The sequence below is a fragment of the Tetrao urogallus genome (genome assembly GCF_951394365.1).
Source record: "Tetrao urogallus genome assembly, chromosome: 1".
NCBI classification, from domain to species: domain Eukaryota; kingdom Metazoa; phylum Chordata; class Aves; order Galliformes; family Phasianidae; genus Tetrao; species Tetrao urogallus.
The window spans coordinates 73,103,976-73,129,275 of NC_136813.1; the positions used below are offsets into that span (position 1 = coordinate 73,103,976).

Here is a 25,300-nt window from a genome sequence, read left to right on the forward strand (position 1 = left end):
TTCCCCCTTCATACCTAGTCTAAAGACCTTTCAGTGAGTCCCGCCAGTTCCTCGACTAAGATCCTCTTACCCCTCAGAGACAGGCTACTTCCATTTGCAGTCATCATGCCAGGTGCTGAGTAAATTGCCCTGTGGTCAAAAAAAAACCAAAATTCCTGTGTTTACACCAACTTCTAAGCCATTTATTTATGAGGTGGGTTTTTTGGATCTTCTCAATATCCTGCCCTGCTACTGAAGGTATCAAAGAAAACACCAACCTGCACGCCCGCTCCCTCAGCTACCCATCCCAGTCCCCTGAAGTCGTTCTTGATAGTTCTGAGGCTTTTCTCAGTGACTTCATCACTTCCAGCCTGAACTATCAATAAGGGGTAATCAGTCCAGGACGTTTCCCAGAAATGTCCCTGACCCGTGCACCAGGGAGGCAGCACACCTCCCTCCGGGTAGCGTCAGGCTGACATATAGGGCCTTCAGTTCCTCTCAGCAGGGAGTCGCCTACGACAACCACTCTTCTGTCCTTCCAGGCGGAGGCAGTCTTGAGGCGCAGGGTCGACCGCTTCACCCGAGGCAACCTCACTGGTGGACCTCCCTCCACACCCCCACTCACCTCTCCCTCGAGTTTCAGGGCCTCAAACCTATGGTGCAGAGGCACCAGGGGAGCCAAGGATGGTCGGGATGAGGGACGCCCATTTTGCCGAGCCGGTACCTGTTTCCACTCCTCTTCCTTTCTCAAATTGTTGCTAGGGGGAACAGAGGACAGGGGGCTCACTGCAGCACTGTCTGCTTGCCGGTTCCCCTTTCCCACCTGCTTGCAAGGCAGTAGGGGGTAACGTGCTCCATGCGGTGCTGTGCACCAAGATCTCGGGGCTGACAGGGATCAGCACCACCAATCCATCTCCCTCTCCTTCATGGTCCTCAGTCTCTCTACCTCCTCCTTCAGGTCGACCACAAGGCTGAGTAAGTCACACAGTTGGTCACATCTTATACAAGCGCCACTGCCATCGCACTGCAAAGGCCAGGCTCTGGCACTCGTGACAGCCAGTGACCTGCGTACCAGCAACTCATGCTGGAGCCTCAGTCTGAGTCTCCACACTTGTCTTAGCATCAGCATTCCTTTCAAGCACGCACAGGACCCCAGCCTGGGTCTCCACGCTCTTTTTGGCTGCAGTCCTCTTTCTGCGTGAGCATGGGACTTCCGTCTGAGTCTCCACAGTTTCCGTGGCCATAGCTTTCCGCGGGGTGCAGCCATCGCCATCAGCAGGCACACTAACACCACCGCATAGCCTTAACGAGGTGTGCCTGATCAGCACCGCCCAGCTGCCGGTAGCGTTGGCTCCGCCCTCGACCCACTGCCGGCTCGTTAACGGGAGCCCGCGCACTTATCACTCACTTGACAATGCTAACCACCGTCCTCGCAGTGTAGCCCCGTGTATGAGTGGCTTACAGTTCCTCCTCGATAAATCAGCCCAGTTTGATTCTCACATCCCGACTCCTCCTCTCCGTCTCTCCGAGGCTTTTTCTAGGCGAGGCGGTGGATGCAGAGCCGCTGCCCTGGCAACGACCCGCCATCAGCCGCTCTCGCGAGAACCGCCCGGCCGAGAAGCCAGAAGCAAAGAGAGGTGCTGTGTTCTGCTCCTGGGAACCGATAGCAGGGTGGGAATGGCACAGAACTGCCAGGAGAGGGTCGGACTGGGCGTTGGAAGATGCTTGTTGAGCGGGACGGTGGTCAGACCCTGCAGCAGGATTCCCAGAGAGGCGGTTGATGCCCTGTGCCTGTCAGTGTTCAGTGATCGGTGCCCTCTGTACCGTGCTCTGGTAACTTTGGTGAGCTCTGATGTGGTCAGGCCGTTGGATGTGGTGATCTTTAGAGATCTTTTTCTCTGAGCTTTTCTAATTCTCTTCCTCCAGGTGTCTCCAGTGGCTTGAGTGTGTTCCTCTCATAGGTGAGACTGGAATTCAAGTGGAAATTTCTGTGGAAGGGCTGTCAGTTAGTCAGCACAACATGTAATCTATTCATACAGTGATAAAGGAGAGGTATTTCGTCAGCTCCACCAGGTGAATATCCACAGGGTATTACAGCTGCAGCTAAGTTTAACATGGCGTGTGGGAGAGTAAAGATCCAGAAGACGTCTGAAAATTGAAATAAAACCAGGCATCTCTAAATCGGAAAAATTTTACTTGGTTTTCTCTTTAGTTCTAGAGGCTGATTTTTAAGAATAATTTCCAGAGAAACAAGTGAGGCTCACAGCTGGGGATATTAATGGGCTCCATAAGCTCTGCACAGTCTTCTGGTGCCAGGCTGGTGTGGGCTCTGACTGCCTTATAACTGAGCACCTCAGTTTTTCCTGGTAGTCAGAACAGATATTGAGAATGTCACCTTGTGGTGTTCATGGCTATGATATTACATAGTTTTTAGGTGACATATGAAAGCTTTGTGTGATGCAAATGTATGATACAAATGCCTGGAGTCTTGATGCTCATGATTGTCTGGAAAGATACAAAAGGCATTATTCATTTTATGTGTAATTTTGTTTCCAACATTTGTGATATGAAACTATTTAACTTTGCAAAGCAGCTCTAGACAACAGATTCTCAGAATGTGGATCAATAATGAAGATCCAAAAGAATTATTATAGGAATCAGCTGCATTCAAGTCTTCATGATCTTGTTCTACTGAGTAATATAAGACTAGAAATATTATGAGCCTAGCCATCTAAGAGTGAGCTGTTCCCCAGTTCCTCTTGCTCTTCAGGTTGTTTAACAAGGATGATGGATGTGCTGCTTGCCAGCTGTTTTGTTCCAGTACAGTAACAAGGATTCCTGGTAATACCCTCTACCTCCATGTGTATTTGGTTCAAGGCAAGAATGCATGAAAGAGGGAAAGAAATAGCATCTACTTCCCTGTTCAAAATGTATTTCTTTTAACCTACAAGAAAAGGTGAAATGCTGCTTTACTGGTTTGAAAAGAGAAACATTACTTTTATCAGATATTCTGTGGTTGTTCCCCCCTCCCAGGAAGGAACAGTCAATTGGGAGATAACATTTTTTCTTAAGTAACTTCAGGTGAACTCTCAGAGTTCAGAGTCAGCTCTGTAGTAACTGAAGGGACTCAGTGACTCTGAAGCATTATGGACACAACATGTTTGGATTTCTCAGTATTCACAAGCAGCTGCCCTGAAATAAGATCTATATTAGGGACAAATAACCCTGAAGCATTGCTTCTCAGTCAATTTTTTTGCTCAAAATTAGCAGTGACATCACATGAATAATACTTACAGATCTTTACTGCACAGTCTCAGTTTATTTAAATGCCTGTGCACTTCTGCATATTGATTTCTCATTTCTGTACTTCTTTATGAACTTATTTTCATATTTACCTACGCCTACATGACATTCTGCATAAAAATGATACTAAAATACTATCTGAATAGGAATACTCCCTTCTAGACTAAATATTGTCTTCATTTTTGGTTATTTTTTCTTGTAGGCTTAGACTGGGTTTGTCTTCATGAAGAATCATCCTAAAACATATCTTGTAGTTCTGCACTGGGCAAAGAAGGACATCTTATTTCAGGTATCTGCCACTTACTGATATCACACTGGGACTTGGGCAGCATTTCAGTAATCTCTTAAATTTTTTAATGGGGCAGGAAACTTAGATGAAGTTGGTGGGCATGCAGTAATTGGGTTCTCTTTCCTGTTCAGGAAGCGGTTTATTTCAGGAGCAGTGCTTTTTGTGGGACTGAAATAAAGTTTAACATGTGACAAAGTGGGAAGTTACTTTGAGGATGTTAGTTAACAAATGAAAGCAGATAAATAATGTGGAAGAGATTACGCTGCTCTGTGAATTTTTAGCAAAAGACTGATAATATCATGAAAAATGTTCCATCACAAGAGGAAAGTAAATGAAGGAAGAATGTGCTTTTAAAAAAAAAACACAGGACAAAACAATGTTTGCTAAATCGAAAAGACTAGACTAGCATTCCTATTCAGAGAAATGCCACTTTTGTATTTCTAAAGTATTGCTTCAGAAACAATTATGATAATAAAGGAAGCAAATGCCTGGACTCTCCCTTTCCATTGTCTGCATAGTTTTTCACCTTTTCCAGTGAACATGAGCTCTAAATGAAGTCAGAAAACACTTGTTTGATTACAGTAGGAGGTAAATCAAATCTTCAATGGTGATAATTCCTTTGATATCCATGTAAGGTCTGCATGAAGACATGTAGAAATTGGTCGTGCAGATCAGGGAAGAGAATCTGGATTTAAAACTGAGTAAACAGAAGATTTAAAATACCTCTTAACTTTTTTTTTTTTTTTTGAAGTAACAATGTTATGGACCAACACTGATGAGTTGGATCTATCAGTGAATTTAAATGTGTATAGTCGATTAAAGGTAGGGAAGATGATTCATTAATTATGCTATGATTACCATTTATCTTGAATTAAAGATATATATATATATATATATAATATATATATATATATAATATATATATATATATATTTTCAGTTAGTTCACGTTATCCCTGTTAATGATATTGGAGGGTGCTCCCACATTAACAGTTCCAAATAATCACACAGGAAGACATCAGAATATTCACAGTATTTTCTTTGGGGTTGGTCTCTTCTCACCAGTGACAGGTGACAGGACGAGGAGAAATGGCACCAGGGGAGGTTTAAGTTGGATATCAGGAAAAAATGTCTTTACAGAAAGGGTTGTTAAGCACTGGAGTAGGCTCCCCAGGGAGGTGATTGAGTCACCATCCCTGAATGTGTTTAAAAGCCATTTGGATGTGGTGCTTAGGGCCATGATTTAGTGGAGGGTTGTTAGAGTGAGGGTAGTATGGTCAGGCTGTGGTTGGACTTGATGATCTTTAAGTTCTTTTCCAACCTAAGCAATTCTATGATTCTACGATTCTTCAAGAAGAGAAGGAGCAGGCAATTGTTTGAAATATATGAGCATTTGGTTTTGTTCAAAGACATGAATTGCTTTCTCAGTAAATAATGTGTGGTTGCATAGCTCCAAGGTAGTGGTTGTCTGTAGAAGATGTATAGATGTGGTTGAGTTTTCTACATTTTGGATTGGATGATAGTTTACATCGGATAGTTGGAGTTCACTGTTTGCAATGGCTTATGTGGGAAAAGGTGAGACAGATTGATGTTGAGTCACCTGAAGATTATTTGGAAGATTGTCTTCAGGTGCCTGGAGGGTTCACATGTAAATAAATTGCAATTCTGACCTTAACTGCTGTGCAAATTGACACATGCGTAGACACCTCTTTCAATTTCTTCTCAAGGAAATGCTGTGAAAGATCTACAGATTTGGTGTGCTGATGATATTTCATCAGCATTTATAGTAAAAAATGTCTTTTTCTTGACTCTGCTTCTAATTTTAGGTTGGCATCCAAAAGAGCAGAGTTAGAACTGCTGAAGAGATATTGAAGTATCAGATCAGGTTCCACCACAGGCGAGAGTTTAGAAGAAGGAAGATTGCTGTGACCTTTTCCCAGGTGATAACTGTTGCTTTCCAAGCCTCAGTGAAAACTTCACAGGCTTTTAAGTTTTACTGCAGCTAGTTTAGCCAGAACAAATTCAGAGGACACCCTGCACTCCATTTGTTTATATTATAGGAAGGATTTTGCTAAAAAGATAGGAAATGATCCAGCTTGAGTGATTTCTTTTTTTTTATGTTGTTTTCTTCTCAGTGTTATTAACAGCATGGAAACTTATAACCTTTTTTTAATTATTATTTATTTTTTAATATTTTCACATGACTTTAAAAACCTGTACAATTCTCCATGAGACAGAAAACCGTGTATTCTAGCTTGGCAGACATCAAATCCAAAGGAAAAGGACAAAAACTGGAAATGCTGGTGATTCCAGGTTTGTGTCTCCCAGCGGACCATGGAAACAGTCTGAGTGCATCTCTAGCAACCTGTAGCTCTGCTTTGTGTGCTGATTACTGCAGATCAGTATTCTCTTAAACAAGCTTGCAGGCTGCCTGTATACACTGAATCAGTCTTTCTCTGCTACCAGGGTTAATTCTGCAATAGCGCCATGTTCACTAGTGAGTGGCTGATATCTTTCGAAAAATAATTCCTGTTCTTGTCTTTGTTTCATACACACACGAACAGATGCCAGACAATCTTGTCCAGTTTTTAAGAAGGGTTTGGGGTTTTTTTTTTATGTGTGTGTTCTGTTGTATTTTAATGATTGTTGAAGCAGAAAAAGCTGAACACTCCAATTTTGCTGAAGTGCATTCCTTCATGACTGTGCAGATTCTAGAATGTCGTTGTTAGGATACACAACCAGCCAGATGATTTTAAAAGAGGCATTAACTACCTGGTTATAAAATGTAACTATGGAAAGGACTAAGCCTTGGCATAAGCAGGCATTAGGGAAAGCACTTGAAAAAGCCGGGTTTTTTATTTACAAGTGCTTTGAAATAAACCTGGTGTAAGAGATTATTCTTTTACATCATTGTCTCAAAGCTTGCTGGGGACACAGATGAGCAAGTCCTGGGCAAGGGTTGCAAAATCCTTTGTCTGAGGGACACAGATGGACAAGACCAGAGGCAACGAGAGAGATAAGCTGCAGCTTAATGGCCGTGAAGTGGTCTTTTGTGTGGACTTATCTCAAGGAAGATGGCCATCTCAGGGGAGTACACACATGACTCTTGCTCAAACACAATGGGATGTTACGAAGGCAGAAAGATAAAATGGGGACCTACAGTCATGAGGTTTAGGTTTTCTGGCAACAGATTGCTCATGAAGAAGAGGATTCTGCCATGAGAAGCCTCACGACCTCCCTCTCTCCCTCTTGTACTTGCTCTGCACTCTACCAGCATGCTGAAAAAGAACAAAGGTGTCTGCCATCAGATTCCTCACTATGGAATTCCTGCATGCTGATGGACTCTCCTGGGCCTGCTACCTGAGTCCTGCTGCTTCCTCCTGGACTGGCTCTGTGGCTTCTTCCTGCTACCTGCTTGCTGCCCAAGGCTGGCTGCACTGCTGCTGCTCTCCCCCTGCTGCTTTTGCCTCGGACCTTCAAGCAACGGGACGCTGCTGGGTCCTGGTGGTGATTATCCCTGCTTCATGTGATTCTTGCTGCTTACCTATCTTTTCTATCGCCCTCCTTCCCTTCCCTGACTCCCTGATCAGGATTTGTAATAAACTGGTTGGGCCAACATATGAACTGTTGTTTCTTAACGTCACGCCGGATATACAGATATTAAAAGAACCTCCTCTCCCTCCTATAAATTGGAGCAAGACACCTGGTTAACAAGCCGAATACTTACAGTGTCTGAAAGCTCCAATGAAAATCCAATTGACTTTAGTTTGGCTCATACTTTGGCAGGCAAGGAGAAAAGCCTGGGAGAAATGACCTTTGCTTATTCCCTAGAGTGTAAACAATTGAGAGATAGATATGAACAGATCCACATTCTCTGCAGGAGCATTTTCTCCTCTTGGTACATACTACATAATGAATGTATAACTCACACTGGCATCGATAGTAATTATGCACATGCACTGAGAGAGAACACAAGTTTTAAACTGGAGCCTTTCATAAAATCTTATTACCACTGCTCCACAGGCCACTGTTCAATACAGTTAGTTAATAAGCATTAGTCAAATTCCTTTTGGGGTAGTAGCAGTAATATAGGTGAAATGTTTCATATAAATTTATTGCTTAATTACTTTCTAAAGAGAAAAGTATTTAGCTGAAATACATGTTTTGTGATAGATTTTCTTTCTATTTTCTCTCTAACACTCAACACTGGTTTTGGCAATGAATACCATGGGAGATGAGAAGAGTAGTCAATTTTTATTCATTTGAAATCTGAATATGTATTGCTTTTCATACAAACAGTAACGTGAAAACAAAACTTTATGGTTAAGCATTCCAGTCAGGAAATGTATGGGCAATCTTCATTTTACCCCACAACAAATAGTGCATTATGTTACATCCTTTAATTATGTCACAAATAATATTTTTTTCCAACAAGTTTAAATACTAGTTTATGCAATTTTCTAGTACTGTGTATTATTCAGTGTATGCTAGGAAGAATTCATGAAAGTCTTTAATGTAAATTCACATAGCATTCTCATGTTACTCAAGAAATTTATAAATAATCATAGAATTGCTTAGGTTGGAAGGGACCTCAAGGATCATCAAGTCTAACCACAGCCCAACCATAGTACCCTACCTCTAACAACTCTCTGCTAAATCAAACCTCCGAGCACCACATCCAAACAGCTCTTAAACATAGCCAGGGACAGTGACTCAACAACCTCCCTAGGGAGCCTATTCCAATGTTTAACCACCCTTTCTGTAAAGAAGTTTTTCCTAACGTCCAAAATCGCAGTTGGTGGAAGACCAATTGTCTTTAGATCTCAGACAGCCTTACAGAAGGGTTAATCCTAAAGAAAGGTGATTGAGGCAGAGCTCAGCAGCATTTTGATTCCTCCAGGTCAAGGCAGCTGACCTCACCACAGGATATATTCCTGTCATAAACAAACATGCTTTCAAATTAAGAACTAATCATGGCTCTAAATTTACTGATGACTTAGAGGGTACTGTACAGATCACTAGTAGCCATTAAGAAAGCTAAGTATGAAAGCGCACACCAGTAACAGGCAGCCTGTCAGTCTGTAGGCAACATGTCTTCTAGGGCCTTTCCCCTGCTTTTCAAGTTAAACAGGCTCCATCTCACAGGAATGCTCTTATTCTGCCGGCAGAGCTAACAGCAAGTCGCTGGGATGCAGAAGCTGAGATCCCTCTCTCTTTATATGCTGTACTGAGAAACCAAGCAGGTTGTAAGAGAAGGTAGAAGCGCTTTCTTTCCCAGTATCTAGAACCACGGAGAAGAAAGGGAAAAGGCATTTATGCACCCACGCTTTCACACACTTGCTCTTGATATTCATCTCTAGTAAAAGCTAGAGGAAAAACAGAAGAGATGTCTGTAGTGTGAAAAATGACAAAGGAGACTTCTCAGAGCACACAGAAATATCCGTTTCATCACGTTGCTACCCTATTGCATGCTGCCTGCTTTTGTCACAGCATGTTTCTTTGTTACTTGTGAACTTTGTATTGCAAATGCCACAGGTAGGTGTCCAAATATCGCCTGTGACAAAGTGGTTTTATGTTTCTATTTTTATCATTTCATCTATTTTGTTTTGCTTTTGCATTCTTTCGAATAGTTCTGTTTTCCTTAATGGTACCAAAAATGGCTGTGTCTGCACTTTGTTAGGGGATGGCTAATCAGCACAAGCAGGAGATATGTGATTATCTAAACTATTCATATTTTGTATTGTGATTGCTTTTATCATGCTCTTCACCGGGCATATAAAATTAAAACATCAGTTCAGAGTAACTCTTTTAATCCGTTATAAATAAATTGAGCTTTACAGCTTTCTTCATTCTGCCCGTATGATTACACCATTCCGGATCTTTGCATCCTTATGCTTCGATCAGATGCCATATCATAAAGTCCATTTAAAAATGTTATTTTGAATGAGCTTGATAAGCATTAAATGGGGTAAAAATCTGCTTTGTTGCAAGCCAGGAAGAATGCGTACTTGATTAAATATCAAAGACCAAAATTTAGAGAATAATACCATCAGAACAGAAGCAAATTCAGCCTACAAGCATTAAGAGAAGATACGATTAAACTGATTGCGATGTGCAGCTTTACTCATTGCTACTATTCAATTCTGCTGCATGCTGAAGTCTCTGTTTTACAGTAGAAGTAACATATTTTGCTCATCAGGCTAACATATAACATCTGGAACAAAATTATTATTGCTGCAGATGAAATCAAGAACTGTGACAGAACTTTTATGTTTCTATATATTGGAAGCAAGTATTCGCTAGATAAATCATCTTAATAGCATGGTTTAACAGTGCTCTTTGCTAGTCACGCTACCAGACATCCATGGGACAGTGCTTTCTTGCCACTGTTACCATAAGAAATTAAAAAATTGAAATATTAAGTCTGAATGGATGTTCATCAGCCACACAATTCTAAGAAATGAGTGGTTTGTTGCTTTCCTACAAATACTTGTCTCTCATAGCTGTGGTTATCTCAGATGCAGTAAACAAAGGATGTTGGCAGGACAGTGTATTTGCAGTAAACTTGTTGTGTATGGATTAATAGATATGAAATGTAAAAATAATTCAGTACACATCACTGATTTTTCATTTTAGTGCCTCCACTTAGTAATCTCAGTTTTCATTTTGTAGAAAATTTAACTGAGGATGTATCCAGTCAAGTGAGATTAAAACAAAACAAAAAAAGTGTTTTAGACTGGTTTCCTGTTTATTCTTTTCCTGGCGTATGATGGATAGCAATTCTGGTGACTTTCTCTACAGCCTGGCATAGCGTGGAGGAAGAAATTCATAGCTGGAATGAGCCTGGAAAAGCCTCTGGCTACTCAAGTGCCTCCTACTAAGCCATCAGGTATTACCAACTAAAGAGATTCTAATTTCATGAGCAAAGATTCTAAATCCAAGGCACCAGTATGAAGTTTAAGACTGATTTTCAGTCATTAGTAGAGTCTGCCTTTGCCGTGAATGGGTTCTCTGAATAATTTCTTGGAGCCTGTGGTATATAATATATGTATGTAATTTAAGCTATAAATGACATCGAAGAGCTATCAGTGATTCAGAGACATGTCTGAGTTGGCAGGAGGAAGTATGAAATGTAGAGAAGGATCGATGTTGTGATATTTCTGAGTAGTATTTTTTATTTCTGTTTGGACATCTGCCAGTGAATCCTAGCATGAACTACAAGAGAAGGTCAAGGACTGAATGAGTAGCTCATGTTAGCCTTTCTTCCTCCTCCTACTCCCTAAGGTAATAAGACCTGGATTGGTTAATGTATATAACTGTACTTATATCCGTCCTTATTTCCAGTTTTGTTCTACTCCAAATACCAGATGTTGTCATTTTATTTGTATGAAATGCTCTTGTATATTTTAATGGCTTCACTGGTACACTGCTAGAAGCAAAGTATTATCAACCACTTAAACAGGCTTTGTAGCATAGGAAGTTCTTGAGAAAAGCAGGAATCTGATGGAAATGCCAAAAAAACAAGAGCTGAATCTGCTTGAGCTGACTGATAAAACATGTAAATCCCCTTTTAATGACACTGTTGAACTGTCACACCTTGAGCAGAGGAGAGAATTAGTTTTCAAATGAGATCTGGTGTATTCTGTTTTTACTACCTTTGCAGTGCAAGAAAAATCACACCAGGAACTGATATGGATAGGACAGGACAGGATAGGACAGGATAGGATAGGATAAGACAGGATAGGACAGGATAGGACTTAGTGTTGTGGCTGATGCCCTGGAGACTTTCAAAGTGAGGCTGGATCAGATCCTGGGCAGCCTGATCTGGCTGTGGTGTCCCTGTTTGTTGCAGGGCAGTTGGACTAAATGGCCCTCAGATGTCCCTTCCAACTCTAAGGATTCTATGATTATAGGATAGAACAGGATAGGATAGTTTCATTTGGAAGGGACATATATATTGAGTCCAGTTGTCAGACTGCTTTTGAGATGTTTCACGGTTAAAATGTATCTAAATGCCCCCTGAATACTGGCAGGCGTGGGGCATCAGCCACATCTCCAGGAAATCTGTTCCAGTGTATAACCGCCCTCATGCAAAAGAAATGTCTTCTAATGCCCAGTCTGACCCTGCCCCAACAGCTCTTTGCTGTTTCCACCCTGCCATCAGTTCCCAGGAGCAAAGCCTGGCATCTCCCTCTTCTTCCCTTCACCAAGCCCTCCTCCAGGCTGGTCAGCCCAATGCCCCCAGCCTCTCCTTGCTGGACATGCCTTTAGCCCTGTTACCAGCTCTGTTGCCATCCTCTGGATGCTTCCAAGGATCTTAACATTCTTTCGGTATTGTGGGGAACAGAACTCCACACAATATTCCAGGTGAGCCTCCACCAGTGCTCAATGTGTTCTCGTTGAAGTTCATGCTGCTGCTGATGGCTCAAAGCTCCAGTGCATCTGGATGCTTATGTCAGCCCTCTTGTCCATCCAGAGAGTCAGTAGTACCTCCCAGTTTAACGCTGTCAGGACATTTTACTAAAGATGCATTCCACTCCTGTATCCATACCACTGATAAAAATATTGAACAGAACTGACCTGGGGAACACTGCTAGTGACATTCACCATCATACTTAGAGCTCTGCCATTCAGCCTGTACTTTCCCTAGTGTAGTGTTCAGCTCACAGTTGGACAGTTTGTCCAGATGACTTCTGATAAAGTCCAGAAAAATTACATCCACCACCTTCCCTTCTTCCACTCAGCAGGTGATCTTGTAATGAAAGGGTATAAAATTTGTATATAAATATGTTTATCTATGATGTATCATACATATGTATACATATGTATGTACATGGCTGCAAGTTGTATCAGAGGAGGCTTAGGTTGAACTTAAGGAAGAACTTTTTCTCTCAGAGAGTGGTCAGGCACTGGAATGGCTGCCCAGGGAGGTGGTGGAGTCGCCGTCCCTGGCAGTGTTCAAGAGGCGTCTGGATGACGTGCTGCGTGATATGGTTTAGTGCTAGTGGTGGCAGTGGTGATGAGACGGTTGGACTAGATGATCTTGTAGGTCGTTTCCAACCTTGTGATTCTATGATTCTATGATTATATATATATATATATATACACAAACTTTCAGAAAGCAAAATTCATGTGTAGGAGGTGTACTCTGCAAAATTGCATGTATTATACATAATTCAATTTAATACAATTTTACTATAATTTCTTTCCAGCAATCTTTATTATTATTTAAAAAGAAAAAAAAAATGTAGTAGAGAACAATGAGAACTTTGTATTTTTTTAAAAGTTTAATGACACTCAGGTAATTAATAAGAAAAAAAGAATCAAGGATGTGAAAATACTTGAAGTACATGCCAAAACAAACTGTATTGACAAATGCTTTGTTATATCTGTTAATGTCAGGTATAAAAATACTTGAAGTACATACTTTCATTTTATATTGTTCAGCTGAAGACCCAGCTATTGTGTTGTCCTGACATAGCTAATGGCATTTATTGACAAGGGGCTTCTTACTAACACAATACTTAAAGAAAAACAGGATTGACTACTTTTTTTTATCCTTTACATAATTTATTGTAGTACAGTTCCAAAAGCAGACAGTCCAGTTGGTTTCTTGTCCCTAGTTCATCATGTGGTCATGTTGTATTACCTTCAGGGCTTTTTTGTTTGTTTTACTTCCAGTATAATTCGGCCTTTTACATTCTCTGTACTCCATCTATTTTTTGTATGTTTGGCAGTATTTTGAAATACGCTTGACCTTGTTAACAAGCATCTGACAATTATCATAACCTGACATGCCAAAAGTTATATTGAGTTTTCTCTTCTTATGGACACTAATTGCATACTTGAAGTGATGGATTTTGTTTCTTCAGTGGTGTGCTCCTTGATAAATTATTTGTCATAATTTGGGAAAGTGGTATGACCTTGTTTCTTCCATTTCTCTGAATTTCCAAAAGTGCATATTCAATGCAAATATAAATCATGTGCCATCAACTAACTGTTAGAAAATAATTTACATGGAAACGGGGTGATTCTGTCCTATTTTCTGATCAGCAGTTAGTGCTTAAGAAAATCAAGCAGAATAGAGAGATGACTGAATTAATCCATGTTTGGCATAATATATCATATTTAGTACCCTTATTAATCTTAGGTATCTGCCTGGAGAACTGTAAGGATACATTACTTAGTCTCTTCCCTGGAAGAAAAGCATTTCTCTCTCTTCTTCTTCCACATTCCTGCACCATTTTACCGCAAGCCCCCCACCTCATCCTGTACAGGAGCCCATGACTGCCATTTGTCACACTTTCACTGTCAGAAATGTGTTGTGAGAGATAACAGATGAGTGACACTGGAAAGAACTGCATCTGTGCATTAGGACCTGCACAGCTCATACACAAACTGCTGCATTTTGATGTCTGTGTTACTTGCATCTCCCATTCCTGAACACTTGGGGGACAGAGGAGAGAGCTGTGGACACCCAGGCACGCTGCCTCCAAATGATTTCCCCTGAACCACAGAGCTGTAGCTTGTTCCTCACGATTGGCCATATGTTTTAAAGACAGTGTTTGATTGTGGATGATTTACAACAAAGAAATTACAGAGGCTTCCACCAGGAAGAGCAATTGTGAAAAATAAATAAGTAAATGGGTAGAGGGTAAGGAGAGACTTTTGAAAGAATGACTGAAGGAACTTCTGCATGCTTTCCAGTTCATGGAAAATGGGTGAAGGATGCAAAGAAATCATTCTGCCAATCTACAGAGGGGAGTGAAACCTGGAGCCCTCTGGTTAGAAAAAATAGCTTGTCTGAGCCCTGAATGTTTTAAGAAGAGAGTTATTCAAGTGAAAGTTGCAGTTTGCAAAATCACAGAGTGGTCAGAGTTGGAGGGTACCTCTGGGTACATCAGGCCCAGCCCCTGCCCCAGCAGGACACCCAGAGCAGAGTGCCAGGCCCACAGCCAAGGCAGCTTCTGGACATCTCCAAGGAGGAGATTGCACAGCATGTACCAGTGCTTCCTGATGTTCAGGAGGACCTTCCTGTGTTCCAGTTTGTGCCCATTGCCTCTTGCCATGCCAATGGAATCCACTGAAAAGAGCCTGGCTCCATCCTCCCTGCACCCTTCCTTCAGGTATTTATTGACATCCAAAAGAGTCCCCTGAGCCTCCTTTTCTCCAGGCTGAGCAGATTGTACCTGAAGTCTGTATCAGTAAATCACCTTTTTCAAGACCTTATTAAGTTTTCTTTAGCACTTCCACATAACTGCTGTGCTGATTAACATGTTACTGAAGTCTCTGGGCTCTGGAGGTTGTTAGGAATGACGGAGCAGATACCCAAAATTCTTATTATTACATCTCATATCATGTTTTTACAACCCCCATGGCAATTATAGGCAGGCTATTTTAAAGTACTTCCTGCAACCCTTTTTTTTTTTTTTTTTTTTTTTTTTGCTTTCTTTAAGCTCAGAATTGTAGTTATTTAGCATTTCAAACAGCTGTGAAAGTGCAGGAAATGGCTGCTAGCAGCTAAATTTTGGAAGGAAAACTTTCAAGAAGATTTTCTCTAGTTAGAAAACTTCTTAAATGTTTAGTTACTTTTTTTTTTTTTTCTAACAAGAAAGGTAATGAGCATTTATAGACCTTTAAAAGCATGTAATATCACAAAATCCACGTGAACAGCATCATCTGAAAGATACCTGCTCTGATTTCTGCACTGGGAACTGTACAAGCATTCCTGAGATTCCCCACTCTTTTAAGCAGGTGGCAGTGTCGGTTAAAAAGACATAGTTTTTCCTGCAGCAGATAGAAATTGTTGCTCTCCAATCTCTCCATTTATCTTAATGAAAGGTAAGAATATATAGCAGTTTTATTGGGTTCCTGCCTAGATAAGGTTAGGAAAAAATTTGAAAAGTATGTCTTTGTTGACTCAAAACTCTTTTATTTTTTCCAGAATCCAAAACTCTTTTATTGTTTCCAGATGTGGCTTTGTGAGCTTTCTTTCTCAGAATGAGACTGCAGTAAGATACATAACTCTTCTTTAATACCATGTTAGCAGGAAGAACTGTCTTCCAGTGAGGCTGGAGGATGTTGTAGCGCCGTGAGTCAGCACCAGCTCCCAGTTCTTACCACAACACTTTCATAGTTTCAATAAACACAAAGTCTGTGGCCTTTCTTCTGTTGGACCTCTCATTGTGCTACTGACATAGACTCAGCAGACAAGGCAGTAAGGATTTGATGTAGGTTCACACGTTTGGACTTTTCCTACTAATTTCTTCTTCCTTTGTTTTGCTGTGCCTAAGATGTGATATCTACCATTTGCACCTATGAATAGCTAGTGAGGTGTGGAGGTTTTTTTCAGATATATCCTATTGTGTTAAGCTAAAATAAACAAAATGCTTTAACAGAGTTTCATTTAATGAACGGTAAGTGGCTTTGATCTCTTGGTAATGTCGGAAAACAACCAATAAAGTTCAGAAGGAATTTTTGAATATTACTACAAATTGTGGTAAGAGTCTCTGTCGTGAAGTGTCAGTTTTTTTCCAGGGAGATAAGAGAATGTGTGTGTGCACTGGGAGAAAACTGCCTTTTTTGTTTGTTGTTTTTGTTTTTGTTTTTTGTCTGAATTGGATTTCAGAATATTGAAACGGATTTGATTTGGAATGGAATTGATTCTTATTTTCACAAAGTTTAGGATTTTCCAACAGGCCAACTACACCAATGTGGAAGCATCCAGATTCTTGTCAGGCTGGCCAGACAGAGCAGGTGGTGAGTGGAGGAGAAACCAAAAGGATGGCAGAGGGAAGCACTTAGTTCACCAAAATTCACTAGATGAGATTTCCCATTTAAAATCATGTTAACAAAACACTTTAAGGGTTGAGCAGAGTTTCCACCCACCAACGTATGTGTTTCAGAGGCTTCAAGTCACCCTGACTTCCTTCAAACAATGTGATACCCCACCATCAGTCTGGGTTGAACATGAGGAGCTGTCGGTGAGCAGTGAAGGCTGTGGGAAGCGCTGTGTGAAGGATAAAGGATGGGGACGCTGGGGAGCAGGAGGGTACCCAAGGTCTGCAAGGTACCCAAGGAACCTCAGGTAACCGTGACCCTTGTTTCAGCTGCCAGTGCTTCAGTTCCTTAGGTGTAAAAAGAAAAGCATGATGCTACTAGCACTTTAGGGTGCGGGGATAGAGCCACCTCCATGAAAGCTCAAAGCCATCAATTTCTTCTCTACACTACAGGACAACTGCAAACGGGCTCCCCAGATCCCATTCGCCCCTGCACTCCCGCTCCACTCCTTACAAACCCCGCAGTGCCCCAGGTGTCGGGGGCCGCTCTCCCCCAGCCACTGGGTTGAGGCTCCGGCCCCTCTCCGCCCCAGCACGTACCGCTCACACGCACCCTCAGCGCCTCCCCTCTCGCAGCTCAGGTACACCCAGGCGCACAAAACGCCACACGCCGTCCTCGCACACGCACCCCGTGCCATCAATCTTCCCACTCGCCTTCTGGGCGCGCCCCCCCCCCACGCGCGCACACAGAACCTCCACGCGCGCACAGACACGCGCGCCTCTCCCCTCCCAGGCGCCGGACGCCAAGCGCATGCGCAGCTGCGGGCGCGGAGCTGTCCGAGTGCTGAATTTATAGCGCGGTGCGCTCCCGCCCGCTTCATTCCAGCACGGGCGCTGGGGTTCCCCGCAGCCCCCGCCGCCCGCTCGCTCCCGCACGGCAGCGCAGACACCTCCCTGCCAACGGGGGAGTGGAACAGAGCGAGCCAGTAGCCCCACCACCATTCCTAAATGCTACTTTTCAAAGCAAAAGGGGAATAAAAAACACACCGGCAACAGACTGCTTGCTCTCAACGCTTACTCCCCTTTGGGTGATGCTCTTCGGGTAGTAGGGTTCTCCCTTCTTTTTACTTCCTTTTTTTTTTCTTTCTTTCTTTTTTTCTTTTTTTCCTTCCTTTCTATTTTTTTTTTTTTTCTTTTTTTCTTTTTTTTCTTCATCACCCAGTCAAAGCAAGGTGGAGAATAACCAGGTCTGATGCTTTGTATATTTTCTGTTGGCTGCTGGAGATGAGCCTAGGCTTGACCTGACCATGATTCCAAGGACTGGCATTTCTTTTTTATCCCCAGTTTGTAGAGATCCAGACCTTCTTTTCCTGATTGTCAAGAAAAATAAATTATTGCTGAATTTGGGAATCTAGGCAGCACCAGCATACTTTCTCCCTGCATCTCTCTGGAATCGTTTCTGGGATATTTTCCAAATCAACACAGAAAGCAGGAGGAATGAACCGGCAGCTAGTGAAAATTTTGACAACCTTATTTGCATTTTTCTTAGAGACAAACCATTTCAGGTAGGTGATATGGCTCTTTGTAATGATATTTCTCAAAGAATGTGGACATCATAACTATAGAGAAACTATATCACGTTACCTAGTTTGTTTGCTATATTTGAGAGTGCTTTGTGTTCATTCTATATAGACTTTCCTTTTTACACTCAGAGACTCGTTGCTTGGTAACAAACACCAAAAAATATTCAAGTTTGGGTGATCTATTTTCCATTTCTCTCATTCAACGACATGCTTTGTTACTGATTATCAATATAGCTGAAAACGGTTTCTTCAGTTTTTCTTCCAAATGCTATTTAATCTTTGTACTCCCTCCAGAGCTTATGTAGGAAGTTGCTTTGGTTCCCTCCTCTTCAGGCTCTGGAAATGATCAACCAGATTTGTCAGGGATGTGGTTATCTGAAATTAGAAATCCAGTCTTCTGATTTTGGAAAGATACCTAATTAAACCAGTACTATGCTAATATAAAGTATCAGTACATCAGATTATTGCTTCTAATTTTTATTTTCTCTTTTTATTTTATTTCTAACGCTTGATGAGTTTTTGCTTCAGCTGCTGACTTCTTGCGATACAAGGCAAACAAGTCATTGCTATTCACCAAAACACCATTTCAGCTGAGATTCCTTATCTTCATGTACAAAGCTATGTATCTACATGTAAACATACAGAATGCTTTTATATGTGTAATAACGTATGTATACGGTGTCTGAGTGAAAAAAATGTTTGTATTCACGAGTTTGCACACGTGAGATGACAGCACAACTTATCACTAGTGGACACTGAAAGGAGACAGAAGTAGACTGTAGAGTATCATCCAAAATAATTAGACTGGATTAGTTTTCAAGTTTTTATTATCTTATCTGAACATTTCTAGTATTTAAGTGGCAAATACCATCTATTTTACATTAAAAATTAGAGATATAAGAGTGTCACACCAACAACAAAAGCAAAAAAAAAAAAAAAAAAGCAACTCCCTCCCTCCTCCCCCATATATGGAACTGAAAAAGTGGGGAATAGCATTGCAAGATTTACTGTCACATTGCCTTTTAGCAGTTTGGATGGCTTTATAAAAAGAGAAAGAATTTAGTGTTATTTAGTATTATTTAGTATGCTTACATGTAAATGCACAACAAAGAACAAGACTCCTGAAACGAAGTGGTTCCCTTTGGGCAAATATTTAAATAGAGAGTAGTTAAGAAGACAGTGATTTTATTACTTTTAGTAGCTCGATGAATATATTGAAGCACAGATACCATGATATTGGTTATTTAGGAACCAAGATAGTGCTGCTTGTGATGAAATCTGTGCCTCTGCACACCAAATATGACTATTTCATTACTAGTTTATTTTCCCTACAGAATGACCTGAGGGAACTGATAAATTCTTTTTTTCTGAAATACTTACTGTGCTTGAAGTATGTAATTTGTTATCTATATGAAGTTTCATATGCATAGTCTGGTACCAGAAGTTTACTTTTCAAATCTGAAAACAGGCATATGTTCAGGAGCTTGCGTATAAATACCAGCTGGTGATAATACTGATCATTTACTATTTGATGTTAATTGGTGAAAAAAAAGACCAAAACAAATCACTAAGATCATGTATGACTGACTGAAACCTTTTTTCCTGGTGAAGAAGCCAGACATTCACTAGCATGATTTCAATCTTCTTTGAGTGGCATCTATAAAGAACATTTTTTTGCATCTACGTCCTTTCTAATATTCACAAAACCAACATGTAGCAGATCTGCTTGATGAGTGATGACTCCTATTGTTTGGAAGTTTACAATCACCTTGAATCAGTGCTAAAAGGCATAAATTTTAACAATATACTTCTAATTAAATCAGTGATATGAATTAGATATCAAAGTTCCTATAAGATTTCTTTACACATTTAAAAAAAAAAATAGACTGAGTCTTCTAAATTTTTAAAGCTAAAATACATTTATTTTTAAAGTGGAGGAGGTTTGTTTTGAACAGCAAAATGTGTCCATGCATGCTATCCAAAATTCATTTTTATTTCTAGCATAAAGTTTTCTAATGAAAAATATATGATATCATTCTATAAAAATCTTATTTGCTGCATTCAGTTAATTGAGACAATGTTATTCATTGTTATAATTTTTTTTCCCTGACTTGAATGAAATACTAGCTAAGTAGCTAAATGCTAGCTAGCTAAATTTTGTATTTACTAGCTAAATACTAACTAATGATGGCTAATAATTTATTTAGGACGACTTTCTGTAAAGAACATGATTCAAGATCTGGAAAATCCCCCTCACAGACCCTGTCTCCTTCAGATTTTTTGGACAAACTGATGGGGAGGACATCAGGGTATGATGCTAGAATCAGACCAAATTTTAAAGGTAAGTTTTTTTAAGACTGTTGATAAATTAATGATTCTGTTTGTTTTGTTTAAGGATGTCATATCTGATTCCTTATTCTTTTTACAATAACTTCGGCTTTCTAGGGTATTTTGTCATGCAGATAAGTTGCTCCAAGGGGAGGACTAAAGGAGCAGTGCAGGTAGTAAGTGTACAGAGCTCTGTACAGAAAACCCTCTCTTCAAATTTACCTATATAGGTCAAAAACGATTAGCTATCAGATGTTGTCTCCAAAGACCTTCATAATTTCAAAAAGTAAATAGGATTTCCCTCTAAAAGTAACTGAGATAACCTGTTCCTGAAATTTTTAAGCCATGAGAACTTTCAACGCTTCCATGCTGAATGGTGGTTTCTCCTATAGCAGTGTCTGAAGAAGGAAGATAGGACTCAATGCACAGAGCAGTTATCCTGATAATGTTGACTGAATTATCAGAATCAGTTTCACACGATCCTTACAAAAACTACAAAAACATGTTCTGTTTGACACTTCTACGATTCTCTCCTTTTCTTTCAACATTTGAACCAAGTTGTGGAGAATCACCACCACTATTCCAGCACAAAGAAGGCTGTGAACTGCCCTCTTCTGCAATTATTGCTATCAGAACAAGTTTTCCGTGTTATAGATCTTTAAATTCTAGTGGAAATGAACACAAATGTATTTTGGCTTCAAATGAAGACAGCTATGAGGGAAGAGATAAATTTTTATCTCTTTTGAAGAGTTCTCTAATTCCTCCAAAACTGGCCCTTCAACCCAGCTCAAAGCTTGGAATGTAGTTATACTTTAAAAATTAATAAAACTCTTCCTTCGTAAACAACTCTGATGCTAATGTACATTTGCACTCATACCTATTGGCTTTGTTGACCAAAATGCATGATTTTCTACACTGCTCCTTGTTAGTGGTGCTGTGAAAGTTGATAACGAGGGGAACAAACAATAATTTCTTAGCCAGCAAATGAACTGATGAGAAAAAAGCCACCTACATGTCAACGAGAAAAGTGTTTAATTAATTTAGATCAACGATCATTTTCTTCTCTCTGTTCCACAAGTACAAATTACAAGACATGGAATGAAGTGTCTTTTTTGACTGCCTACTATGCGTAGGTGAGGGGAAATCTAATTTGATTTTCAGATCCAAAGGTCTTAAAGTTAATAAAACTCTAGTCAGAGTTTTAAGTTCAGAAGAGTTTACAAAATGCTTATTAATTTCCTGAGCTGGAGCCCATGTTATCTTGTAGCGATATTGTGTCAGGCTTTTGTATTCATTTGATGTGTATTCATGAATATCAGAGAAGTTTTAGAGAATGCAAATAAAGACAGGAATTGCCTGAATTGAATGAGGGTAGCAACTGTTAAGAACTTCTTTGTGTCCTTGATGTTGGAGGGAAAGTAAAGGAAGACTTCTGCTTCATCTCTTGTAGCTCAGGTAACATCAGTGAAGTATACCAGTCCCTGTTCACGTAACAACATGAACTCTTTACTTCTCCTCAGTATATGTCTAAAATCATTTGGTGATAAGGGCAGAAGGAGACAGATTAGCAGTTTTGTGGTTAGAGCAGGTATGGTGTGTACAACACAAGGTTGAGGTGTCTGAAAGACACTGCTTCCCTCAAAGCCTCATGGTTTTCTCCCAGTGTGAAGCTGCTTCCTGTTGGCACATGTGAGCTCCTAAAAGCAAAGAACCTTTTTCTGGAGCAGCAGTTTGAATTTACAGCAGATCTTCAGGATTTTTTCATAACTTCATATCTCTGATCTCTCAGAGGTTTTCTGATGGAGCAGAGAATTAAGTCACGTGGCTTTGAATTTCACTGCACCTGTGAAAACCTTTTCTGCTGATAACCATTTTTATTAGTCATTATGATGCATAACCATGCTTCCGTTGCCCAAATCTTGTTAATTTTTTCAAAGAATGGAAAGAAGTTATTTTTCTATATAGCATATATATTCCTTTTAAAGAACAAGAGTACAGCTGCAAGGAGGTCGTAAGAAATCTACTTGGCTTGGAATTAAGTCATATAAAGATTTTTTTGTGTACTGAATCTTTATTGTGACCTCAATACAAATTGCTTCCATTTCTAACATTTATTAATTGGTGCAATTTTTTGACGATATAATCTACTGCGCATTGCCGGTGTTTTAAGTCATAGCTGCACTAATATATGAAATGTTAAATGACTTCAGAATATTTTTTTATATGTTAAGGCAAGAATTTTTAAGTATGAAAGATGCCCACAGGAAGAACCAATCAGACAAGCAATCAGCTACCTGGTTTTATTTATAATCTGGAGTTAATGTTAGTTTCCTGTGTTTCAGAAAATACAGTGTGAATGGAGGTATTTGGACCACTACTCATGTATTTCTGTTTATTTTTTTCTCCGTTAGATCATTGATTTAGCTTTCTGCTAGTTCAATAGGCACTTTAAAATGCTAGAAAATTTGGATATTCTTGGAAAGGCAGTTGAGTAGAACCCCTTTATCTTATACAGCTAACTATGCAATAATTAAATGTATTTATATGACAAGTCTGAATTACTGGAAAACAGCAGCTATTTGATTAATTTGTGGAATAAAAGCTAAAAAGAGAGGAAAATGCTGCTTACTGGAACAAGGTGTTTTATCCAGATAAAGAATTTCATCATTAGTTACATGCTTTTCCCTAACTGACTCTTGCAAAGCAGAACATTCAGGAAGATACTGGGAGAGCAACAGGTGAATACATAAGCACTTAGACATCACATCAGTTCCTAGGTTTTCTGTTGTGCTTGTTTGTTTTTTTGCAGTATACTGAAAGATTATTTTCTTATCGTTCTCTGTTATATACTCATTGGAATAGAGAAGGGAAGATTTCTGGCTCTTGTTGACACAAGCAGTGATCAGATACAAAATGACCAGGCACTTAGAGAGACAGCCCCCCCGCCTATCAGCCAGAGTGACATCTCTCAGAATTGCCTTTCTTTGATCACTTTGTCAGATACTTAATGCACACTTTTCCATCTCACACTTCTATCCTATTGAATTTGAATAGCTTAATAATTTATGTGGGGACATGGAGGGGAATACTTTTAAATGGTAATATGAAGGCTACAGTCTAATACTAATTGAAGTCCCGGAGAGTCCTGCTGTCACTTTGTTGACAGCAAACATACGCTTGGGATCCTATGACTTGATTTGCTGTTTTTTTTTTTTTTTTCATCAGTTAACATTAACATCAGTTAAGCATGGCTTCTGTAAAATAATAAAATGTAAACCTACATGATTTTCTTTTTCTGTGGTTAATATTAACGATATACATTTTTAATGATGATAAGCTACAAAAATAACAAAAATCAAGAGTGAAGTCTTGTGCTTTCTCCATCGATCAGCTTGATTCCTCAGAAAAGCCAAGAGTAGTTCAGGGCACCTGTGTTATAACACTAGCCAAAAATGTAGTTTTGTGCTAATAGAAGCCAGAGACTGTGAAGTGATATCATAAGTTACTTTGTATCCAGCTCAGGATTCCTCAAGAACACTGTAAGCAATGCCATGGTGCGCAAGATCAGCCTACAACTTAGTTAGAACACAAGATGTGAGGCTGACAAAGTCAGCTTGAATTTCAAATTTCTTGGTGGGTTTTTACCTTCACAAGTTACTAAGCTACTCTCACGTTTTAAGATCTTCATCTTCTAAAACCATTTGCAATCTAAAATAAGTAGGTCTGATCAGATAGAGAAAACTGTTTATCAATAGGCACGATAACATTATTTATGCTTTAACAAATGCAATAAAATATGGTTATCACACACTGAATGGAGAGAAGGGGAATTTGTCCCCAAGTTTAGTGCTAGTGGTGGCAGTGGTGATGAGGAGACGGTTGGACTAGATGATCTTGTAGGTCGTTTCCAACCTTCTGATTCTATGATTCTATGATCTATGAAGACCTCGAGGAGTATGTTACATTTAGATACAGAGAATGCTAGCAATCAAGATAAGAGTGATTTTATTTTGTATTGAGTTCAATTCTATGATTTCAGTGCATTCTTTCCCATTCAGTCATCATTTGCTAAAAAACGCTCTGAATTTTATTCATAATCTCATATGGAGATTATGAAATCTAATGAAAATTATGAGGAGAAATATGGAGAATCTCATATGGAGATTTTCAGAAACAGTGCCTGTCAGTGTTACCCTCAGCAGTGGGTGACGTAACACAGTTTGAATTAAGTTGCTCACAAGATGCTGTTTCTGAACGTGGAGAAGTCTTGTTAGAGGGACACAGTTTGGGCATGTAGGGGCTGTCGCTGTAGAAGATTAGTCTGTGATTACAGCACTGTAATGTCATTTTCATGCCAAGTCAGTGGGTTTACATCTGAATAATAAACACATGGACAAAGTCATTTACTGAAAGTTAGCCTGACAACTGTTACAGGAAATGGCTAATTTGGCACTTTAATATGGTAACTCCTTGGCACTGAGGGTCAGTTTTTCCCATGTATTCAAGCCCACCGCTTACATATTTGGCCTCTGAGTAGACCCGTAATGAACTGCTTAAAAAGGCATGAATAGAAATTACTGAATGACACACAGAGATTAAATGAAAGGCATCAGACTTAATATGTAAGATCAGCTTCTATTTGCAGGCTAAGAGGCACTGTCTGCAGGTGTGTACTTTAATCTAGACTTGACACTTAGCAATAAATACCTGTTGAAAAATAACTGATAAATGCATTGAAAAGTTGAATAGTATATGTGACATAGACACGGGGCTGATGTGTTTCATTCTCCAGTGGTTAACAACCTTCCCAAAGTTAGACTTCGGTCAGTAACAACAACTGCCCGTGATGTTAGATGTAGCCAGTACTCTACATTGGGCTATTTTCCACAGGCTTTGAGGCTCAAAAGAGGATATTTTCTCCAGTAGGTGCTGAGATCCCATTCAAGTAAAGACAGCATGTAGTAAGAAACTAGTGCACATCGTAGGTAAAGTATGCACAGACGCTTCATTTTTGGAGGAAAGAAGCAACATGGTCAGTGT

The 25,300-nt window shown here is 40.0% G+C and overlaps 1 protein-coding gene across 2 annotated transcripts in view; it reads left to right on the plus strand.

The window, feature by feature from the left end:
• Positions 1-17,846: 17,846 nt before the first annotated feature.
• The window catches only part of GLRA2 (glycine receptor alpha 2), a gene marked incomplete at both ends in the record, with an annotated part of 126,242 nt that continues 118,788 nt past the window's right edge, over positions 17,847-25,300 (plus strand). For both annotated transcript variants that reach the window (XM_079549490.1, XM_079549489.1), the window contains 2 exons: positions 17,847-17,914; positions 20,140-20,273. In XM_079549490.1, coding sequence (XP_079405616.1) covers positions 17,847-17,914; positions 20,140-20,273 — 202 coding nt within the window. The remainder of the gene's footprint in view (positions 17,915-20,139; positions 20,274-25,300) is intronic.